Below are 25,284 nucleotides of genomic sequence, written 5' to 3'. Positions count from 1 at the left end.
AAATTATACATGGCATTTGCACAATTCCAAAAGAGAAGAAAAAGTTAAAAACAACAACAACAACTCACCTCTGTATGCTCAAGGCTTAAATGAAATGAACATAATTGAAATGCAAAAGAAGGCTCCTAAGTAGAAGATGTGTCAATTAATATGCAAGTGATGCTTTCCTGCTTTGAATACATTATAAACTTGCAGCATGCAGCAAGTTAATATGCCATGGTATCATAAGCACCAGATGGAATGGTAGGCAGAGATGTCTCATCAAACCCTAGGAAGATGTATTAATGCTCCCTGCTTTCTTTTTTCTTTATTTAAACAGGAAATCCTCAGCTTTGCCTATTCTTACACGTTTCTTAGTATTTATTATCTGCTCCCAAAGCAGATTTCTCCAAAGATGTCAAAGCATCCTTTTCAATCTATTTTATCTCATAAAGGAAAGGCAAGAAACAGGGCCAGGCTACACTTATTGAAAAGTACCAATTCTGAAAGATAGTAACAACAATGATCAACAAACAGCTTGTCATACACTGTGTTCTTCCCTCTCTTATCATTCATATCTCAAAAATGAATTTCACATTCAGATTAATTTAGGGAATCAGAGATTTTAGTTTCCAAAAGTTTTCAGAATTCTATTATTTCCTGGATTTTCTTGAATTAAAGCAGCAACTTGGAGGAGGAATGGAAAACACTTATTCTCTGTGGGGAGATCTCTCAACCACATCTACTCCCTCAAGATGGAGAAAAGGTCCCTTCTAATAAAGTACTAAGTTGAATCATTGACTAATCCTATGAAGGTTATGTAACAGAGCAAATCAGGTCAATTTAATGGCTTCTTACAGAATTATCTTAAACCAGAATGTCCTTCTGAGTAGAAGGCCTGCAAAGATCTATCTTGTGATCAAATGATAGACTTAGAAAGGTTTCCTAATAATTAGGCTTACAAATCTTTACCTGATGGTGACTCTGAAACAGTGTTTGATCACTGACCTTGCTTTGATTTTACTGAATTTACCCAAACAGCTATTTGTAATTCTACTGGACTGTAAAACTTTGCCAGAGATTTCATTCATCCCAACCATTCACTGCTTAATATTATTCATGTAAGTTTACACACACATATACATGAACATATATTATTTGTTTATTATATATATATTTTCTGAGGTTTTCGCGGGTGTTTGTATGTAGATCTTTGGTTATTTGGGTTTTCTCTCGTGTAAAATTGGAAGTGTCTTGGCGACGTTTCGACGAAGTCTCATTCGTCATCTTCAGGCTTCAGCTTCGTGCTTCTGGGAGCAATGTGTGACTGCAGCTGTTTCTTCCTTTTTAACTGCTAGTGGGGGTTTGAACTGATTGGGTGGGAGCTTGGCTGTGCTCTGATTGGATGGGCGTTTTTTGGTGCTCTGATTGGATGGGGGTGTGTCCTCTTTGGGTGGGGGCTTGGTTGTGCTCAGATTAGTCTGAGCTGCAGGGGGATTTGAGCTGGTGAGCTGCACAGCTGTTGTCCGGCTTCGTGTTGGCGGTCGTGCCACATCTTCACAGTGGGTGTCAGTCTGCTGCATGTATAGATTGGAGGGGTTTGAAATGGCCAATGTTGCAGCTGCGGTCTGGCTTCTGGTCCTTAATCGTGCTTCATGATCAGTGTGGGTTTGGGTCTGCTTTCTGGGTGGATGTGTGGTGGTGACATCCTGTGTGGACCTCGTGAGTGTGGGTCTGCTGTCATTCCTCGTGTTAGGGACACGTTTGTCAATAAGGGCAGGTTTCCAAATGGCTGGTAGGCGGGAGGTATCATCTTGTTTGTTCATGCTGTGTGGGCGTTTTTCTATCTCAATGGCCATTTCAAACCCCTCCAATCCATACATGCAGCAGACTGACACCCACTGTGAAGATGTGGCACGACCACCAACACGAAGCCGGACAACAGCTGTGCAGCTCACCAGCTCAAATGCCCCTGCAGCTCAGACTAATCTGAGCACAACCAAGCCCCCACCCAAACAGGACACACCCCCATCCAATCAGAGCACCAAAAAAACCCCATCCAATCAGAGCACAGCCAAGCTCCCACCCAATCAGTTCAAACCCCCACTAGCAGTTAAAAAGGAAGAAACAGCTGCAGTCACACATTGCTCCCAGAAGCACGAAGCTGAAGCCTGAAGATGACGAATGAGACTTCGTCGAAACGTCGCCAAGACACTTCCAATTTTACGCAGGAGAAAACCTGAATAACCAAAGATCTACACACACACACACACACACACACACACACACACACACACACACACACACATATATATATGTCTGTCTGTCTGTCTGTCTGTCTGTCTGTCTGTCTGTCTGTCTGTCTCTGGTTATTCGGGTTTTCTCCCGCATAAAATTAGAAGTGTCTTGGCGACATTTCGACAAAGTCTCCTTTGTCACCTTCAGGCTGGTGTTTACAGCTTCGTGCTTCTAGGAACAATGTATGATTGCAGCTGTTTCTTCCTTTTAAGTGCTAGTGGGGGTTTGAACTGATTGGTTGGGAGCTTGGCTGTGTTCTGATTGGGTGGAGGTGTGTTCTGATTGGTTGGGAGTTTGGCTGTGCTCTGATTGGATGGTGGGGTTGGCTGTGCTCTGATTGGATGGGGGTGTATTCTGTTTGGGTAGGGGTGCTCCTAGAAGCACGAAGCTGTAAACACCAGCCTGAAGATGACAAATGAGACTTCGTCGAAACGTCGCCAAGACACTTCCAATTTTACGCGGGAGAAAACCCGAATAACCAAAGATCTACACACACACACACACACACACACACACACACACACACATATATATGTCTGTCTGTCTGTCTGTCTGTCTGTCTGTCTGTCTCTTGTTATTCGGGTTTTCTCCCGCATAAAATTAGAAGTGTCTTGGCGACGTTTCGACAAAGTCTCCTTTGTCATCTTCAGGCTGGTGTTTACAGCTTCGTGCTTCTAGGAGCAATGTATGATTGCAGCTGTTTCTTCCTTTTAAGTGCTAGTGGGGGTTTGAACTGATTGGTTGGGAGCTTGGCTGTGTTCTGATTGGGTGGAGGTGTTCTGATTGGTTGGGAGTTTGGCTGTGCTCTGATTGGATGGTGGGGTTGGCTGTGCTCTGATTGGATGGGGGTGTATTCTGTTTGGGTAGGGGTGCTCCTAGAAGCACAAAGCTGTAAACACCAGCCTGAAGATGACAAATGAGACTTCGTCGAAACGTCGCCAAGGCACTTCCAATTTTACACACACACACACACATATATATAAAGTGGCTCAGTGGCTAAGATGCTTAGCTTGTCGATCTAAACGTTGGCAGTTCAGCGGTTCGAATCCCTAGTGCCACGTAATGGGGTGAGGTCCCATTACTTGCCCCAGCTTCTGCCAACCTAGCAGTTCGGAAGCATGTAAAAAATGCAAATAGAAAAATAGGGACCACCTTTGGTGGGAAGGTAACAGCGTTCCGTGTAGCTTTGGCATTTAGTTATGCCGGCCACATGACAATGGAGATATCTTTGGACACCACAGGATTTTTAGCTTTCAAACGGAGATAAGCATCGCTCCCTAGAGTTTGGAATGACTAGCATGTATCTGCGTATGTGTCATGAGTGAAATCAATCAGGTTCTGACAGGTTCTGGAGAACCAGTAGCGGAAATTTTGAGTAGTTTGGAGAACTGGCAAATGCCACCTCTGGCTGGCCCAAGTGGGGAGGGAATAGGGATTTTGCAATATCCTTCCCCTGGAGTGGGGTGGGAATGGAGATTTTGCAGTATCCTTCTCCTGCCATGCCCACCAAGCCACACCATGCTCACCATGCCATGCCCACAGAACTGGTAGTAAAAAAAAATTGAATTTCACCACTGATGTGTGTGTGTGTTTGTTCTAAGTTATATATGTGTGTATTATACATGTGTGTGTAACACGCACAGACACACTGTATCTAAAGGCCACTATAATTTTGATGAAAGAAACTCGGGTTACTCCAAATACCTTCAGAGTTCTCCTTAGCACCATTTGATAACTAGGATAGCAAGGCTGTAAAACTGTCTACTGCCAAAAAAACCTCCACCATCCCTAAACACTTTTTACAAACTATTAGAATTTACTATTATTATGTATGAAGATCCAAGAAGATCCAAGAACAACAACTTCCCCTGCCTCAGAGGTGTTCCCTTAATGCAATATGCCTAGTAGGTATTTTAGAAAAGATAAATGAATAAATATTTGCTGTTCTAAAGGATAAGTAAGTGTTGTTAGTGACCCAGCTATCTTAGAACCGGAGGCACAAGTTGGGATAATCTGTAAAATTACAATCTTATTCTAAAAATTGAAAAGAAAATGGATGAAAGACAGTGGACAATTATATTTGGTAACTCACAGAAGCTCTTAACAGAATTAACAATTCATTGTTTTACTTTATTTGAAGTGAAAACCAAGGCTAACAGATAAAAGAGAATTGTGTCATTTTAATGTTCTTGCCTTTGCCATCTATATTGTTATTTTTTTTCTGCAGTGCCATCTCTTGAATTATTATACAAAGTTGTGTTCTGAACCAGCAGTGTTTTCAGGCAAAATCAACCAGCCATTAATGTGCACACTTTAATGCTCATGAGTAGATTAAGAAGAAAGGGAGAAATCCATCACTCAAATCTCAAAAGAACAATTCATCCCATTTCTCACATTTTTATACAATCTACTTGTTTCTGTAGCTTCCTGGAATTTTTCAGACTTAAAAAATGTAATAGATTAGGGACAGGTTGTTATATTAGAAATAATATGTGAGAAGACATAATCAGGTAACCAACTTAAGTATTGGAAGTGAAAAATGAGCTCCCATCCTTGTCACTGTGACCCAGTTCCATAGCTCTTTCCTTATTTCTCTTTTAATGGTAATTTCCTCTGAGAGCTATGGCTCTGCTAGGCTGAAAAACATCAGCTTGCCTCATTCATTTTAGGGACTGGATGGAATGAAAGAGTGATTATGAAAATGTTTTTGTTTGTTTTTTGAGCAGATTTAAAATTTAATCTCATAGTTCTTTTTTTTTTTTGTTTACATTTATATCCCGCCCTTCTCCGAAGACTCAGGGCGGCTTACAGTGTATAAGGCAATAGTCTCATTCTATTTGTATATTTTTTACAAAGTCAACTTATTGCCCCCCCAACAATCTGGGTCCTCATTTTACCTACCTTATAAAGGATGGAAGGCTGAATCAACCTTGAGCCGGGCTTGAACCTGCAGTAATTGCAGGCTACTGTGTTCTAATAACAGGCTCTTAACAGCCTGAGCTATCCCGTTCTTAAATCCTAACACTACCTCTTATCCAAGTGAAAATTGCACATTACAACAACAACAACAACAACAACAACAGTCATTTGGCTACTGAAATTGAAAGCACAAAATTAGGGGGTGTGCTAGGAAATCATAAGTGGCCTGCATGCCATAGATTGCTCATCTCTAATGAATTAGAAGGAAACATGCTTGAAGCAAGAAGTCAGATCTTGGCATGTAAATTCCAAATGGAAACATTATTTGATAGTATTTTGCAATATTATCAAAACACAAAAAATAATATTAAATTAAAATATATATGAATTAAAACATATACACATACACACATTCTCTCTCTCTCCTCCCCTCCCTCTCTCCTTTCTAGCATACTCCTGCAAGGGTTCACTTTTTTTTGTTTTGGATCAACACTTGATTGATCCATTGGTTGTGACAGGAGTTAACTGACTGGCTTGCTGCACAAACAGAAAGAGAAAAGAGAAGGAAGAGGGGCAGAGAAAGAGTGGAGAGAGAGAGAGGGAGTGAGGGAGAGAGAGAGAAAGAGAGAACATATTGTCAATGAGACCAGTTTCTTGGTTACTTTTCTCATCCTCTCTGGTTCTTCCTTCAGACCCTGGTACTTCTCCAGCTTCTCACATTTATTTCTAATGGTACTGTCACTTGGCATGGCTACATCTATCACTAGCACTGTTTTCTAGTCCATATCTATTATTATGATACCTAGTTAATGGGCCAGTATTCGCCTATCTGATCTAGACATCCCACAAAATCTTAACCCTCCACAATCTTCTGGGGAATGTGCCATTTGGACTTTCAAGGGTCTAACCCTCTATAGATGTTTCTGTACACAACACTATCTGGTTGTAATGTTCAATGCATACTGTTCCTGCCTTTATCTTACTCTCTGCCATTATAAATTGAACTGTCTCTGGGGCCTCTCTGCATCTTGGATCCTGTCTAGTGTAGCAGTGCTTCTTCTTGTGCTGCTATGATTAGTACCTCAGTGCTGTCTTTTTGTCCAGGCACTGGTAAAATTTTCTAAATGGTACCTCCCATGAAGAGCCTTGGCATGGCAGTTCCTCTCTTGCCATGGCAGTTCCTGTGTTTGACTTTCATCCTGTCTGGTGCTGCCTGAGTACTTATAGCTGGTTTGTATGTCTGCTATGTGGCCTGTTGATAATTCCACCCCATCAGTCTTAACTGCCTTCCCTTTCTTTACTACGATCCATCCCCACTTCTTCATCTGAATGACATCCCAATGTCCTCACTGTAGAGCTGTGACAGCTGGATCAATGAATCAATGTCTCATTCACTCTTTGAACACTATTTCAACTTATCCATGCAAAGGAGGTAGCTGATGGTAATTTCACTTTTGAACTTGTATCTGTATCCAATCATTGTAATTTTCTGGCTGAGGGAGTTCTGACCATCTATCGTTCTCTTATATGTTTCATATATCATATATCGTCTCTGTTGTAGAAGGATGCTATTAATTCCAGGCTCTCTTGTCTCATGAATGTATTGGTTTGTTCCAATGGCCTGCTTATTTTTTAGACCGGGGTGTCCAAACTTGCCAACTTTAAGACTTGTGGATTTCAGCTCCCAGAATTCCTCAGCCGGCTTTGCTCTCTGAGCTTCTCTCTCTGCCTCTAGTAGTATATCTATCTACAGCTTACTGTGTTGTTCAAAGCTAATTTCAGTGCAAAAGTCTTCTTTAAGAGTCCAGAGATGTCCAAAATGGATAGAGCAGGGGTGTCCAAACTTGGCAACTTTAAGACTTGTGGACTTCAACTCCCAGTATTCCTCAGCCAGCACAAGTCTTAAAGTTGCCAAGTTTGGACACCCCTGGTTTAGACTGTTCTGTTTCTCCCACAATTCGTGTGGACCTTGTTAATCTTCATGATGTCTGAGCTGGCACGACTTTTTAGTTTTTCTTACTGTGTATCTGAGGTAGGCAGGTGAAACATTAAGGTGTCTTTGCTCAAGGACCCCTACAGGTAAAGAGGTAGCAGCTGAAATTTAAACCCAAGGTTCCTGAATCAAAGGGCAGTGCACTAACCACTATGTTATCCAGATGCTTTAGGTCAGGGGTCTGCAAACTTGGCTCTTTTAAGACTTGTGGACTTCAAATCCCAGAGTTCCTCAGCAAGCTTTGCTGGCTGAGGAACTCTGGGAGTTGAAGTCCACAAGTCTTAAAAGAGCCAACTTTGCAGACCCCTGCTTTAGGTGAAAATAGTTAAGGTAGCAAGAGGAACATACAACGGAAGGGACTAGAAGGTGAATTGTTGTTCACCTTCATTCATCTAAAAACAAAGATGGCCTGCACAGCTCTATAAACCTCCCAGACAAACATTTCTGCAAAATGTATCAGTTATCCTGTCCATTATGCAACTCACTTATGTGTGTTTTTTCCATGTCTTCTCTGCATTTAGTTGAAGCATATCATCATAAATATTAGAATAGCAATGAGATATCCATAAACTAACCTGATTGACTTCAGCTATTTTCACAAGATTTAGATAATTTCATGTTTTTAATGATTTGGAAATTATATTTTTGTATCCAAAAGTTCCTTGTTAATAACTTTAAGTTTATCTGCCCGACTGGGCTTGTCATACTACATCAATGGCCATAGCAAAAAACAAAAACAAAAACCCACCTAGCTTTCTAAACTCAAGCTGCCCATTCCTTTTTTTAACCATGACCATCACTCTTATCTTGATAATTTCATGAATTAGCTATCACAATGCATTTATATGTGTTTATATTTTTAAGTAAATGATCAGAGGATTTTGAGAAGTACGATGCTAAGATTACAAACTGAGCAAAACTGAAGTTGAGGGTTTTAAAATCAAAATCTTAAAATCTGCAGTTAAAGATTCAGGAATCAAGTATGGGGGAAATCTCTGTTTGATATACTAAGGAGTTTATTTCAATCAGAATAGACAGATATTAGTGTAAAAAGTTACCATATCTGGTTTCAAAAGAGAATAACTTATTTCAGTTTTTAATAACTCTAGGCTGCATGAAGGATATTAGTATGATTGTCCCCCTTGACTCTACTGACTAGCTACACAATTGATAGCATTAATCTTTGAAGTCCAGAAGAGTTTATGCATTTTTAATTAGAATAGTTATATTAACTGCTATTGCTGAGACTTCTCTGGACAGAATTGTGTGGCATAATAGCATTTAAATCTATTGGTAATGATCATAACAAACTTATTTGAGTTCAGCAGTGGGACCCAGATTACAAAAATCAGTACTATGACTTTTTAAAGTCTAGAACTATAGCTTTTGTATTATTATTGGCAGAAGTAAGCATGGACCAAAATTGTTATCTAAAAATAAAAGCATAATAACGATCCATGGTCGTGCAGTGGTTAGAGTTCAGTACTGCTGGTTACTTCTGCTGACTGCCAGGTGCCTGCTGTTCCGCAGTTCAAATCTCACCAGGTTCAAGGTTGACTCAGCCTTCCATCCTTCCGAGGTAGGTAAAATGAGAACCCAAATTGTTGGGAGCAATATGCTGACTCTGTAAATCACTTAGAGAGGGCTGTAAAGCGGTATGTAAGTCTAATTGCCATTGCTATTGCTATAATGTTAAAATGAGTTCCATCTTGCTCATCACAATGTGTGGCCACCAGTAGTTTGTGATTTACCATTTCTGAGATCATTCTAGAAGGATGGTGGAACACAGGATTATCGACAGGATGTACAGAAATCCTGATACGCTTATTTTCTAAATGTAAACAATGCTTATATGAGCCAGCCATTCACATATAATATTTCTCTTTCCAGAACATGAAGTGGAACATTGCCTTCTGGTTACATCACGCTCTTTTTCTATTTCAGTTTGTTCAAAAAATGGCTGCAAGACAACAGGTGCGCCATAAGAAGATGCCAATAGGGCAAATAACTTCAGATGACTGACAAGCTTCTAGAGCTACATGAAGGAAAGCAAAGAAACAAGAATACAAAGCATTATTAAAATATTTGATCCCAATAGCAATGTCTCTCTTTGTTACTTATACATGTTTATACATTGCAATAGTGATGTGTTTTGTTCCTCTTTCTACTTGTGTCTGTATGTACACTTTTTTTTCTCTCAGCTATATTTATCCTCTATTTTCCTGTTTATTTTAAAAATATGCATCAGTGATGCCGATTGTGGTACTATAAAGAAGAAAGGATAATTGAAGATGGGTAACCTTGACATACAGCTATAAAGAATTGATAATTGCTGGAAATACCTGTATTGTTATAAAAGAGGGAGCAGAGATGTAATTGAAAGATTATTACCTTTGTGTATTGGTTTATTTAATGTTCCGTATTTATACTAGATGACTAATAAAAATTATTTTGAGAAAAATATTCCTAGCTTGCAGTCAGAGCAGGGATTAGAATGGAAGTTCTAATTAGAGAAGGATGGCCATATAAATAAAAATCTGAAGGGCTATATTCACTCAAAGTGCCCTTCATTGAGTGATCTAATTCTCTCTCTATTGTTTCTTCTTTTTTAACACTCCCTTCTCCATCTCTCTTCCTTAAAACAGAAATTATAGAAAAGAGAAATGCATTTATTATTACCAACCACAAACTTATCTCTCACAGAATTGTTTTTGCTTTCTAAACATGGTAGCTTAGAAAAAATATGAAATTAGACCTGATAACTAAACAATAGGAAATTAAAGACAAAATATGTTTCCCAAACTATGTGATAAATCTGTGGAATGTACTCCCAAAATTGTGATGAAATATATCCATTTAAATGTTTTTAAAAACAGATTACACAATTAAGGATTAGATATTGATCGCTTTATGTAGCTATACTGGTTTTTAAACATTTAATTGGATTGTTGTTTTAACTCTGAGAGCCACTCAGAATCACTTGGGTGATAAGGAAGGGCAGCTATACAAATCAAAACAAATCAAACCAATTAATAATAAATAATATCAGTAGTCATTAGGATGCTGGGAATATGAACAGGACTGTATCGCTTGTGAACTTCTCAGTGACATGTGACATACATTATAATAACTGACAGTATTGTATTTCCATTCTACATATGAAGCATTTTAGACAGATTACAAAACATAGTTTAAACATTAAAAATATCTAAAATGTTTTAACAGCTTAAGAAACCAATAAAATAATTTAAAAATGCAATAAAAACTAGATTTTACAGTCTTTTGGTTTAATCTTTTATTGAAAGAGTAGTTTAAGAACAGAACTAATTAATTAAAAGAGCAGATGGCTCTTTCTCTATATTTCACTGAAGATCTTTAAAGAGAATGGATAGCAATCTCTTGGGGATATACTAGAACTGGATTTCCTACCTCCAGATGGCGGGACGATAAGCTAGATGTGAACTGAGTGGCCTACTAGGCTTCCTCCAATTCAGTGGTTCTAGAATCTTTTTGCTTACTATCAATTTCAAAAGGAACACCCGCTTCCCCACAAATGAAACAACTGCGGGAAGCTTTGAATTTTTAGATAAAATTGTGAGGAGAAAAGACGTTTTTCCACATGGCTAACAAATTATATACTTCTTGTCATTTTGATTGAGTAAGTATTCTATATATTGAGGGAAGCAGAAATTGCACTTTTTCTTTCTTTTAAAATTCATTATGAACTAAGTCTCCTGAAATAGATGTTTCCATAGGCATTTTTTTTAAAAAAATAAAAATAAAATGCAACTATGCACAAACAGGATGCTGATATAACACCGAAACCAGAAATAGGCAATGTTAGCATACTGAATGCTTTTGTTGTGCTGACTGGAAATTCCATGAATAATAACTTGAACACACATACAGGTCAGCTGGCTGCAGAAGGTTGGCCCTGTCATCCAACCCTAGCTAAGTCTGAACCTAACCAAATATCAGTAAAGCACTTGATATGTAGTAGAGCAAAGACAGGTATGTTCTGCTGCAAGGGCCGGTGAAATAGCGCAGGCTGGTAAAGCCTGTTATTAAGAACACAAAGCCTGCAATTACTGCAGGTTCAAGCCCGGCCCAAGGTTGACTCAGCCTTCCATCCTTTATAAGGTAGGTAAAATGAGGACCCAGATTGTTGGGGGGGCAATAAGTTGACTTTGTAAAAATATACAAATAGAATGAGACTATTGCCTTATACACTGTAAGCCGCCCTGAGTCTTCGGAGAAGGGCAGGGTATAAATGTAAAACAAACAAAAAAAAAAATTACTATCTGGATTGCAAAATAATGCAATTGACAAGACAGATCCTTCACTGCTCTCATTTAATACGTTGTAAGTAGTTCTAACAGCTACCTTGTCCTTTTTCTCCACCATCCTATCATAAAAGTTGAAATATATTAATTTCTTATATTTGGGAAAGATATTAAATTAGATGAATTCATCATGCAATATTCCTTGTGTTCCTATACTGTGTAGTTATTAGTGTATACATTTCTTTTTTGTTTCCAAGATTAAGAATATATAATGATGGATATATTTGGCAGTTTAATTTTCTCCATAGCTGCTTTTTAAAATCTGAGACTTTTTTCAACAATTATTAAAAAAGTGTTATAGTTTATTTAAATGAAATCCCTAGCAAATATGCACTTTCAAGTCCAACTTGTCTTTGAAATACTGTGAATGGAAAAAATGTCTAACTACAGAGCTAAAAGTGAAATGAGCTAAATGAAGAAGAGGAACAAAAATCAAATGAGCATTCATAACTATGTGCATAATAATATTTCTTGTTTGAAGTGTTAATAGAATGTATGTTGCACAGTGCCAAATTCCTGCTGCTGCTTCTCCTCCTCCCCCCCAAACCAAAAAATCAAATGTATCAAAAGTGGTAATGTGTAGAGGACAGAGGGAATGGCCCTGAAGGACAGGAGGAAAAGTCCCTACCAAGACAATAGTCAAATAAAAGAGGATTGAGACTGGAGCAAGAATGTAATCTGAATAATTTCACCCCTATGAAGTTCTTACGAAGGTAAAGGGAGGAAAGCAGGAAGTACATTCAGATTTGCAAGAATCTGTTATTATACTTTTACAATAATTGTAGTATTGACCTACATTACATTGAATTCCTAATCTGATCTACCTTAAAGGGTAGATCTACCTGATCTACCTTGAAGGGATAATGAATAATAATTAAAGTAATAATCAGATGCTTATAATTCTAAACCTTCACATGAAAATGTTGAAAGTATAGGTGCCATTAAAAGTCTCAGTCCTTTAATTTCTGTATAAGGTATACAGAAGAGTATAATACCTACTATATAGGTAGTTATCAAAGAAGACAACATGGTAGCACTTATAATAATCACATATGATGATTATCTACTAAAATTTTCTGAGCAATATAGTCATATATAATTAATGGGGCTTGCAAGAAACAACTTTCGGGCTTTGTGAATTTTTGTTCAATTGTTAATGCCTCAGCCTTTCACAATGCATAAGCAAGTATTTCCTTCTATACAAAAGTACAGATTGCATGTATGTTAAATCTTTCAGAATTGGGCTTCAAAAATTCAGATAACCATAAGTGGCAACAAAGAAAAACACAAAATGCCTACTATCTAACACCATCTACAGCTTTGCAATGTAGACCTGGTCCTCCTAATGTAAATTCACCTAAAATGAAACAGTGGCTATGTTTATTCTTTGCCAAGTTGATTTTAGGAAATGAAGAATGAATTGGTTAAAGCTCCTAAAACATTAATGTCTAGGGATTTTATGGGTCTGATAATACCTAACTGTAGCATGCTAAAAACAGGTTGTTTAACACAATTTAATCAAGCCCACCTTGTAGTAATTTACATTATTATATGTAAAGGTAAATGTTCCCCTTGCACATATGTGCTAGTTGTTCCCAACTCTAGGGAGCGGTGCTCATCTCCATTTCAAAGCCCAAGAGCCAGTGCTGTCCGAAGACATCTCCATGGTCATGTGGCCAGCATGATTAAACACCAAAGACGGATGGAACGCTGGTTCCTATTTTTTACCTGCTTTCAAACTGCTAGGTTGGCAGAAACTGGGACAAGTAATGGGAGCTCACCCTGTTATGTGACACTAGGGATTCGAACCACTCAACTGCCGACCTTTCAGTCGACAAGCTTAGTGTCTTAGCCACTGAGCTACCGTGTCCCTGGCACATTATCATATGAGAAAAGAGTATAAAATGTAAGGGAGGAAATAGAGTTGGAAAGGTGTTTTTTTTTAAATAGTACATTTGTTCTGAATTTTTTCTGTCCTTTTGCATTATCTCAACCTTAATATTCTTCAATTGAGATAGTTCCAAAATTCAGGTATAAGTCCTAAAGTTTGTTTGCATGCAGAATATACAGATTCTACACAGTGAAAAAAAGAAAACACTTTGGCTGTGACATTGCTGAAGTTCAATGAAGAACATAGAGAAAGACAAAAAATTGACATATTGTCATTCACTCACACTTCATCCTTGCTAAGCCAATCATGAGAACTGAGCTACAATGTAGTACATGGGTGTCAAAATAGCAGGCCCTTGGGCCAGATGCATCTTGTGCATTCCACGCCTACCCCAGGTCCGCGAATGGGGAAAAGGTCACAATATGTCAAGTGATAGCAACGTGATGCCGAGAGTTTGACACCCGTGATTTAGTATAATTAAGTAAAGCAAAAGTTGTAAATATGCTCCTGGTATATTTCAGTACAGTCCCACACAAAATTATTCAAATCTTATTGTGTTCCTCAATAAGAATAAAAAGGTGATTCAAAAAACATGGAGCTGATGGCCAAAGTATCTAAAGAACACCAGACTTGGAAAATAGCTGTACAGGCTAAGAAGCTGAGCTTGTTGATCGGAAGGTCAGAAGTTCAGCAGTTTGAATCCCTAGTGCCGCGTAACAGGATGAGCTCCTGTTACTTGTCCCAGCTTCTGCCAACCTAACAGTTCAAAAGCACGTAAAAAATGCAAGTAGAAAAATAGGGACCACCTTTGGTGGGAAGGTAACAGCGGTCCGTGCGCCTTTGGCGTTTAGTCATGCTGGCCACATGACCACGGAGATACTGGCTCTTCGGCCTTGAAACGGAGATGAGCACCACGCCTAGAGTCGGGAACGACTAGCACATATCTGCGAGGGGAGCTTTTACCTTTACCTTATTGAATTTGCAATTTTTGCTTTCGTCAAGAGCCAGTGGTCAAAATATGGGATTTGGACTGACTCAACTCTGTTTCAGGTACATTCATAGTTGTAGAAATGTACTGGGTAACATTGGATTAGTTATCGTGCCTCACATTATATGTTACAGGTTTTTGTAGCGAGGATAAAATTAAATAGTAGTCTCTATGCAAGCTACTTATAGGTCCTGGAGAAAATAAAAGTCTCCATATCTAACAAATATACACATACTGATGTGCCTACATATAAATTCATTCACCATTCAAGTTTTTTTAAATAAATCAATTGTGGACTGATTTATGACAGAAATTCATTATTCACTTTCTATACAAAAATTCCATAAGGTTCTGGTCAAAATTGGGGCCCAAAATTGTGAAATCAAATCAATAATCGGAGATGGATGCATAGAGACATATAGACAGACTGACTGCCTATTAGAATCTTTTGCCTGAAATAAGTTTCAGGAGGATAAACTGAATATATGAGAGAATCTGTCTGTTAGAAAGATTTAATATTATTACTGAGAAATAATTAAGATTAAGTTCTACTATTGAGAAATAACAGCTCTATTTAGATTATATTGTATGCAAGCCAGACAGAAAGTTCTTCTCTCAAAATCACCAAAATAGATTTATTCTGAATAACTTCAGAAACTCTTGCTAACATGAAAGATGACAGAGAGAACAAAATTGTGCCTCTTGAAAATATTTAAATAACTTTCTCCAACTGTCAATATGTTTTCCAGGAGGCAAAAGTATCCATCCAGGTTTTACTCACTGGCTAAACCCCTCAGTTGGGCCAAGAGTTAAGTATGATGACTGAAACAGTGATACAGCATTAACTGCTGAAGCCCTTTAAATATTTCCAGACATACTTTCTACAATTGGCAGAACACTTGTTTTGTAAAGCATTGTCCTGAAGTAATAGCATAGCAACAGCAAGTTAATACAGAACTGAGCCAAGTTAATAGCGTTTAAGCTGTTTGCTGCATAATAGTATTCACATGTACATTCAACCAGAATGAAATAAACATAAAGTTTGATACAGGTGGATCTTCCTAAGGTGAAGTTACTGGGACAACAGCTATTGTGCTTCCTTTCTTTAAACATATCATCAGTGGCTTGCACTAATTTTAAATCCAGAAAGCCTTTCTCTGGTACACAGTGGCTATAAATGCCAAATCAATTTTCAACAGATAATAAAGTCCATGTTTTACAATCAGCAATGCAATGTTTTACTACCCAGAAAGTAAGCTAATAATATATAGCTCTGCTAAATGGAAAATGCAGATATACTGTTTAAAAAAGGGCTGGTTGTGAGATGATGGATCATTTCGGCTGGGACCTTATAGCTTATGTGTACAAATGTTTTGAAAATATCACATGATGTAACCATGTGTTTAAAATTATAGCCAGTTAAGTTCTCTGCTAAGAAAAATATGTGGGCAATTTATGAAATGTACTCCAGAATGGAGATGTCTTAAGTAAAACCAGATTTGAAAACATTCCCTCCTCCTCTTTTTTTTTTCCTCCCCCTAGAAACATGAACTTAAAAAGTTTTGCAGCCACATCTGGAGAGCAGAAGTAAAGAAGGGGTGGTCTGACCTAATACCAGCCATCTTCTGAAAGAACAGCATTATTTCTGGGCTGCAACGACTGTGATTAGTGATTGTCCTTTTAAGGCAACTATCCTGAAGATTGCTAAGGGCAACAATAAAGCATTCTGTAGGCCAACATCTGCTATTTGAAAGGATAGTAAAATGACTGGTAGATTTGTAATTTTACAAAAGCAAAAAAAACAAAAAAACAACTCTAAACCAATGTTAATAACAAAACAAATTCATAAACTGTGGCTGGCGTTTTGTTTAAAAAGTGAACAGTACAAAATTACTGCCATTCTGTACAATTTTAATTACATCTACTCAGAAGTAATTCCTACTAAATTCAAGAGACTATAAAGCTCCAACCTTAAAGACATGTATACTTTATATGATTTACTGAATTTACTGAAAATTAAGGCCTAGTTTCATAGAATTATGAATAGGGCTGTGTATTATGGACCAACTTGAAATGCTATGTTGTAAAATGTCATGTATTGGTACCATCCATATATCTATATAAATTTATTTAAAATACCTATCTTATTGTACTATAATTTTACCTATCCCTCTCTAGCAATAGTGGCTTTAGAAAGGTTTCCACCTACAGCAAATATTTATAGCTAATCACACTTATAACTAAGAGTATTATTGCTATACTTAAAACCAGAAAAGATATGAATACTGTATGTAATCCTTCAATTTTTTTTCTTGCAATGCAAGAATCCCAAATACCTGAATTTCTTGCAAGAATGCTTCCCCAAAACTCAAGGCACATACATACAACAGCAATGACATAATATTGATTTCATAAAATTTAAACATCTTTTCCTCTCCTGAGAATTATATCTTTATTTTAAAAGTACAAAATCTTTCCCAGATGGCTAATAATGTCGATTTGGAGGAAAAAATACCAACAATATAATAATAAAAGGCTGAAATATGCTATGAACAGATTGAGAGGCAGTGCATCCTAAAGGAAAGGGGGGTAGGGAGTACAGATGGGTGTCAAAAATAGCCAAGTGTCAGATCTGCTCAAGTATCTTCATTCTGGCACATGCTCTCAGTCACAGCTGTTAGGGTATTCTCTGTATCCAAGTGCAAGGTTTTCTAACACTCAGAGCTAACATTACGACTCTCTCTTCCCAAAGCCTCGCTTGTACATCATTTTTGTTTCCAGTTAAAAAGCCTGCTGGAAATTAAAATTTTATGTAATTATTAAATTCTACAGCGCTGATAAGTGTCTATAGAAACAAGTGGAGTTCAACCCCTTTTTATTAAAGATGCATGGTGATTTAACTAGTAGGTAGATTAAGTAATTTGAGAGCCAATGACTTATTAAGTTTAAAGATACAGATAACTGTATATAGATATGCATGCTTTAGACCCTCTGTGACAGTTTAAGTATCACAAAACTATTTATTTCTAAGACCGTCTTTATAACAAACATAACATTCCAAAGAAGCATTTACAGTTTATATATCTATACATCAAAACTCCGATAGAAAACATTGCAGCATTTCAATGTGAAGGATCACTGCAGTCATAGCTATGTAACTAATTAAGATTACTTCTCTCAGAATACAAGATCTGCACATTATCACTTCCAGACAAAGAGTTAAAACTGATATTTCCTATCTTTGGTTGATATTTATTCAAATTAATTTTCCTGTATCTCTGCATCAATTCTCAGCCTTGTTCTATGAGCACATGTATTCTCACTTTCTTGATTTCGGACTGCAATTGTGACAAAAATCAGTGACAGAAATGATCAGGAATACATATCCTAGAAAAATAAATTCTTCAAACACTGGCAATACCTACATACAACTGTGGTCAAAGCAAACTGGCAGATACTATTTCAAAACACCATCTGTGATGGGTACACACACTTCAGCAAAGACAGCATCTTTTCTTCTCCCCTCCCCATCACCTAAAATAACCAGTTATAGAATCACTCAGTGTTATTTAAAATCTATATATATATAAGTAATGCAATTATCATTACACGAATATGTTGCAAATATACATGTACATTGCAGAATGCACACTCAAGAGAAAGGCTCCATTCTTCCTTCGTTTACAAAAGATTCCCTTTTTCCTCTCTCGCACACATACTCCCCCCCCAATCCCTTCACATAATTTACTCGACACCAATGAAATATTTCCACTGGCAGTACCATTTATCAATTAGGCAAGAGGTCAAGGTCCAAGGATAATATTTTCAGGAGGAAACTGACATGCTAAAAATTTCCACTTCCATAACAGTTTCACTCATTCAGCAGATATGCAGTTTTAAGGAGATGTTAAGGAGAAATACAGTTCCAATATTCAGCTGCTGCTTGTGAAAGACAGCGGGTTGGTATTAAGTGCAAAATCAGAAGCAATTTCTTGTATTCCCTCTCACTTCAGGTCTCTAACACAAACAGCTTTTCCGAAAGCTCATTGTGAGGACTTTCCTCACGATTACACAAGTCCTCCTTCCTTGATGTAAGATTTACAGATAAAAGAATATAATCAAACATAAGAAATAAAACCCCTTTTCTCATCACAAACTCACCGAATCGTGCATTTCTAGGCAGACGGGCTGGCCACTGCGTTTTCTTCCTTTAATATTCAACATTGCAATGTATTATACCCTAAATAATCCTTCTGTCTCTCTCTCTCAACACACACACACATACACACTCGTTCACACACTTTACACAGCCCCGCTACAAATAGGATGCAATTCACATTTCAAACTATTCTTTGCATATGCCAGCCTCAAAAGTCTTCTGTTTATCTGTCAAAAAAACTGTCCATAAAATGATTAGTGCGTAGAAGGAAAATCAAGAAAGAAAGAAAGAAAGAAAGAAAGAAAGAAAGAAAGAAAGAAAGAAAGAAAGAAAGAAAGAAAGAAAGAAAGGGGGGCACTTACCAGGCATTATGAATAAAACAGAGCCACAGTAACCGATTCTCTCCTAAAGGCGAGGTTATTTAGGTCTCAGTGCCTCCTGTTCTGGAATGAACACAGAGGAACAAGGAGGGCCATCCTAACTGATTGTGCCTCTGTAGCTGGAAGCAGGATGCTGGGCTCATACATTTGCAAAGACAGATGGAGAGCTGACACTCTCTATTGCACTTGGAGCAGAAATGTGAATGATGACAGGAGCACATGTGGCCTTGAACCTAACCCCATCTCTTCAGGCAGAACAATGACAGGGATGGGTGTGCAAATTATCACAGTCCCCCCTCCCCACAGCTGACTTCTTCTACTGTACCTTTCACGGCAAGTTCCAGAGGACCAAAAGAATAGATAGCAAAATGCAGAGTGATAAAGCTGAACACTGAATTATTCATTTTCTCCCTCTTTAAAAGTTAACCCTTTCTTCCAGAGAAAGCATCTATTAAAAACCCGCGCTTCCTTCTCTGTTTCTCTTCCCAATTAATGGCTATAAAATGTTAAAAGGGGAGGGGGCAGCTGAACCTGGACTGCTAATTTTAAAGTGCAGAAGCAATGGGTTTAAGCATACGAGTGTTTTTTTTTTTTTCAAGGAAAGGGAAATAATTTTGCTGTGGAGATATGGTTTTTATCACTGTGAGCAGAGTATCAAAATCATTCCTTTTGTCAGGCTCTCAATGGAATGTATAAAATAGAACACACTTAAAGGCAGTCCAGTTTCATTTTACCACAGTGCATTTAACCCCCCTGGGATTCTAGCATTGATATGCTCCAAACATTTGTAGCTTACTCTCCCCTCTACCTTGCATATCAAACTGTGGGAGATGAAAACAGAAATCTTCCCTGCAAAGCTTTTTTCAAAAGCTAAACAATCGTGTTTCTTCCCATTTTTTTTTTATTTCTGCACGTCTCCTAAATGTTTATTCTTTCCATGAATAACATATGCCTGACTAGGTTCAATGCACTCTTCCTTATTAAGCTTTAATGGACACCATGATACATAAAACTACGAGTCTTTGTTACAGTGCTTTATCTAAAGCCGCCTATTTTCCTCTCAGCAGTCTGTCTTCTGTCCTTTGTAAAGCATCCTCTGCTTCTTAGGCGAAACAGAAGCTTGATCCCCATATACCTTCCACAATGCATTCAGGCTTACGCAAAATTCCAAGCAAGGGGAAAAGCCAACTCTATTCACTCATCCACTATCCCCTCCCATTTAAAAACAAAACAAAACACCTCACCTTGTTTCCAATTTAAGCTCCATTCAAACAAAGCCATATTACTGCTTTTTCTCTAAACGTTTCCCCAAATCTATATGTTCATGTCAATTTACCAGGGAAGAAAAGCCATTTAAATGTGTCAGTATATAAAGGAATGTTTTGGACCTAAGTGAAAATGTAATCTACTCAGTATGTGTTGTATTTATTGTCTTTTTCTTCCAGGAAGGAAAGAGGGAGGGAGGGATGGAGGGAGGAAGAAAGGAAGGAAGAATATATAAAAGTAGGAATTGTCTGATGAACTACTTGGCACTTTGAAGCAAACTGATTATACTTGCTACTGATCATGTATTAAATGATGTACTATACTTTCAGGCATGGGAGGGAGGGAGGGAGGGAGGGAGACACACACATAGAGAGAAGTCTACTGCTGAATTTGTGGTATTCTTTTTTTAAAGAAAAAATGTACAATGCTTCCTCAATGCCAACGGTAACAACATAATGGTATTTGTTTGGAGGACAACAGCAGTCAGATGTCTAATGTATATTATACAATACAGTTCTGGGTGATGTAGGAAATGAGAACAAAACTCTTATAAAGCAAATGTGTTACAGACATCATCAACTAACCTGAAAAGAAGAAAGCAAAAGGGAACATGATGATAATATTTATGCAATGAAGTGTTTAAGAGAGACCACTACTTCTTTATTTATGATTTAAAAGCAAACAGATAAGGCTATGCTTCAGATGTGAGTAGACAGGGGGCATTTTTGCTAATGGAAAAGCAGTGTTTCATCACTGCACAAGCAAGGCAGATGTAGCTTTAGAAACAGAGGAGAAAAGAATGGGTCTAAAGGTACCACACATTTAAATAAAATAGAATTGTATTCAATCTTAAAAGTGGGTCAATATCAACACATTGTAAATCCTTAAACTATGGCTCAGAAAATTGAATGCTACCATATGCTGTGTGATTATGCATCTTTTCTATGTGTAAAAAGGCTTTTTAAGCTGTTATCTGACTACAGTAATTGCCATTTAAATTGATCCACGTCAACAAAAACTGGATCCCTAGAGATTCTCACCTAGAAGACTACTTATGGAAGGCGGCTCACAGAATGCCTGTACATCTGAGGCCTACTTCAGCATTTTCTCAAGCAGCCAGATGCAGAATAATCTACTTGCCCTGCCACCCCCTCCCATATTTAGTACTCCGAGGCAAGCAACCGATTTGCCAGTTCTCCTTAAATAAATACTTCTGGATTTTTTAAATTTTTTAATGCATTTAAGCAATGCTGTAACAGTTTTTACTCAATTTCACTTTTTGTTTTGTTTTTCATAAAATGAGCCCAAAATAAGTGATTAAGAACATCTGAATAGTGATTAGCATTTCTGAAAACTATCAGTATTCCTTGCCTGGTTTGCATAGAATCCCCTCATCAATACAAGAAACTAAACATATTCCTGTTTCTTGTGTGCAGAGAAATGTAGTGTACTTATAAAACTATAACTAAAAAATTATCCACAGGAAAGAATATTCCCACATGCTAGAGCCTTAAGCCTATAACTCCTTGTGCAATCAGGTGTGCTGAAATTAATGTAAGCATAATAAAACAATATGCAGGTCAGGATAGTGGCCTGTAACTTGAAAACAGACCCTTTTCCTCCTTGTGCTTATGCTAACTTACTACAATACATGGAAGTCCCTTGAACTGCATATATAGTTGATGAAAGTTCTTTGTTATCAGCAGCTATGGAAGAAAATGCTTTTCTGAGGATCTTTCCAACTTCCATTCTCTTATCCACACAGACTGTTGTGATACACTGTGACTTCACACAGCCACTATTAAGTGAGTTAATTCAAAGGCATTGAAACCTCATTGATCCTAATTGAAAGCAATACATCCAACCAAATACTTTTCTATCCCATCTGTTCTGGCCTGCCACCAGCTATTCAGTTCAAGACAATTAATAGTTTCAGATAGTCTGACTGACCCAATAAAGGCACTTATTTAAGCAGGACTGCATTAACAAAGTGAAAAAACCTAGGGCAAAATGGGTTCAAATGGAGCATTTTACTCCTACTTGGCATTAACAAAGCTGAATAATGCTTATTCTGACTTTTTATGTGCAAGGCTTGATAAACTGAATGAGGAGGCACTCAATGATCAGGCAACGAGGACTGATGAATGGTCATTAGGACACCCCCTCATCTAGAGGAAAAGCTACTCCATGAAGCAGCATGCTAGTTGAAAAGAACAGACTCAGTAATGTCCACTCACTTGTTCCATTTTCCTACTCAGGCCACTGGACACCAAATGAGGCTGACATATTGGAAAATAATATTTTATGGGTGACCGATAAGTGAAAAAAGAAGCATTCATTGGGCTTTTGAATTCTGATCTGCTAGGTTTTGTTAGATCCCAAAGACTGGATTTTTCCACTCAGCTGGAAGTCATCAGTGTTTTCACTAGAAATTTTACTGACAAGGCAAACCCACCTAACAAATAAAGAAGTGTTGAGGTGTTTTTTTTTGTGGAGAAATTCCTTTTGGACGCTTTCGTAACTTTATTCATTAGACTGTCAATGTGATGTACAGTAAACACAATATCAAATGAAATCATCTATTAATGTCTTGCACTGAGTGACAGTATTCTCTATTATATTTCTCTAGCAAATTTCTATGTCACTTTCCTTTCGTTAAAAAACATTGAAAACAGGTTTCCAGTAATGTGTTTTGTCTTATTTCATATTAAGATGAAAATTAGATGTGTCACACCTTTTACAAAAGATAAATCTGTGTGTAAAGACCTGCATTTAGATATCATAACTGCACTCAAGTTAGAGCACAAATGTTCCAACAGAGATCAGAGATTCAAATAATTGATTTTCTTCTTAGTCCTGCCATGACACAGTATCTACACTAAACCTTTAACAAAGACAATTTTCTTTCCACTCAAAAAATCATTAAAATAATTCATGATGACATGTGATTTGTTTTTTCAATTTATATCTGGAAGAAAAAAAGAATAATGCCAACACTTTGCCTAAATACTTTTTTTCTTTAAAAAGTAGCTATGTTTAGAGACTAGCGTATGTGTATTTTTTTGTATGGGGGAAGAGGGAAGGAGGGAGGTTGTTTTTTTCTATTCTCAATATGCTTTGGGATAGGCGGGAACAGGGAATCCTCCTCTATAATAATCTTAAAAGAGGTCTTATGTATTAAATGTACACTCTATACATTTAGAAGGAGGCCAACTATGTGAAATTTGTCAGCATCATGGTAACTTGGCTACATACTGAATGTAATAAATAAAATCTAAATCCAGTTAATGAAATTATGTAAAATTAACACGCATACTAAAAATTATATACACCTAATTTAAGCCATTTCAAACTGGAAATAAGGTACTGTCCAGAGTCTTATAAACTGGATATTATACAAATAACATAAATAAACATTATGAATAATCAGTTACTATCTTGCAATTCACTTTGCAAATTGAAAGGGACTAGACAGCTCACATACATCTTTCCAATGAAACAATGCTATACCTTTAACTTTATATTCAATCATAAATGTATAATAGAAATATCTGTAACCTACCATACAGACTTCCATATAACCAATGAAGCTAATTAATGTCCAGAAATCTTATTCTGAGCACAAATATCATCTCCCAAATGATTTGAATCTCTTATATCTGACATTAAAACCAATCCATTATTGTTTCATTGTACATCCATACATAGAAAGGCCTTTGGTATATGCCCAATGCAATATAGCTTCCAAAAGGGAATGCAGTAATTCCTTTATATAAATATTAGACTTCCTTTTAAAAAAAAAAACAAAAAAGGAGGATTTTGATATTTCTGATGTGTTTTCCCCCTTTTGAGAAGGGATTGCAATAGAAAACTTTTTTTTTGTTCCAGTGTCACCACCTCCCCATTTTGACAAGAGAGCGAGTTAGTTTTGTTAAAATGCAAAGGGTTGATAGCGTATGCTCCAGTGACTTCCCTCCTCTCAGCACCAGAGACAAAAACCAGCATCTCTGGCAGCCATCTGGACAGATATTTTTTTTTCTGAATACTTGCTCCACACCACACTGCAAGTAACATTTCAGAGCTCCAGAGCTCTGTGGAACCATTCATGGGATACCAATTTCATTCCCCACCTCTGGTTCCCCTCCCCCCCCATTTTATTACAACAATAAATGCTAAAAAGGATTGTGGGCAGCATGTTTAAATAAAGGGAACAAAAAGATTTCAAAATTCTCCACATATGGCAACCCGAGTTTCTAACTTTCACTTTATGCTAAAGATTGTTTAAAATTTAGAATTAGCTGTGTATATGTGGGAGACAGGGAGGGAGAAATGCAGGAAGGCTGAAGTGATATAATCCATATATTAACATATCCAATTGGATTCCGAAGAAAATAACCTCTGTCAGCTAGACTTGGACTTTCTTATGCCAAATACTCTACAGAAATATCTCTGCACACAATCACCTACTTGGGGTGGAACTGCTATTTCTTATATCAACTGTTGCCTGTTCGCAAAGGAGTGAGAGACAACTTTCAACTATCATTCTGAACCTCAAAAAGTTGCATATTTAGATGAAATTGAGGTAGGGGGCTTATTAATTGGTTTGACATATGTCTGCTTGCTAAAGAATCACTAAACTAAATGAATGCAGGGAAGCAAACCATCTGATATCAATTTTTTACTTTGAATAGATTGCCTTTTAAAGAAGGACTTTATTGTAAAATAAATTTGAAAGATGGCTTTACTCTGAGTAGGATCTTGTGTTTCAGTTGGACGAAGCTCCTTATTAAAAGGGATTAAGACATTCTTCATGAAATCCACCAGGTGGAGCAAATATGCAACACTATAGAGCTGTCTATATAAATTCAGATTACTAAACTACAGTAATACTGTAAGGGGAGGCTGCTAGTTTTTCCTTTTCCCCTTCTTTTCTATTTAATATATCCATTAGCTATACTCTAGAGCTGCTAATTTACACACCAATGTTATCCAAATGTCTTGGTTAGTGGAATTTGCCTCACTGGGATAGATTTATCATCACTTGTCTTTAAATTATCCCAGCCGAAAT

The 25,284-nt window shown here is 37.3% G+C and overlaps 1 protein-coding gene across 7 annotated transcripts in view; it reads right to left on the bottom strand.

Moving 5' to 3' along the window:
- The window catches only part of RUNX1T1 (RUNX1 partner transcriptional co-repressor 1), a 171,232-nt gene that overhangs the window by 92,595 nt on the left and 53,353 nt on the right, over positions 1–25,284 (bottom strand). Inside the window, exon 1 of one of the 7 annotated variants that reach the window (XM_058175003.1) lies at positions 18,933–19,139. The exons of the other annotated variants lie outside the window; for them this stretch is intronic. Coding sequence (XP_058030986.1) covers positions 18,933–18,939 — 7 coding nt within the window. The 5' untranslated portion in view covers positions 18,940–19,139. Of the gene's footprint in view, positions 1–18,932; positions 19,140–25,284 lie in introns of those variants that run through there. 7 annotated transcript variants of the gene reach the window in all.

Source organism: Ahaetulla prasina, chromosome 3 (assembly GCF_028640845.1).
Source record: "Ahaetulla prasina isolate Xishuangbanna chromosome 3, ASM2864084v1, whole genome shotgun sequence".
NCBI lineage: Eukaryota > Metazoa > Chordata > Lepidosauria > Squamata > Colubridae > Ahaetulla > Ahaetulla prasina.
Note: the sequence above shows the minus strand (reverse complement) of the source record. Positions and strands in the feature narration are given on the sequence as shown.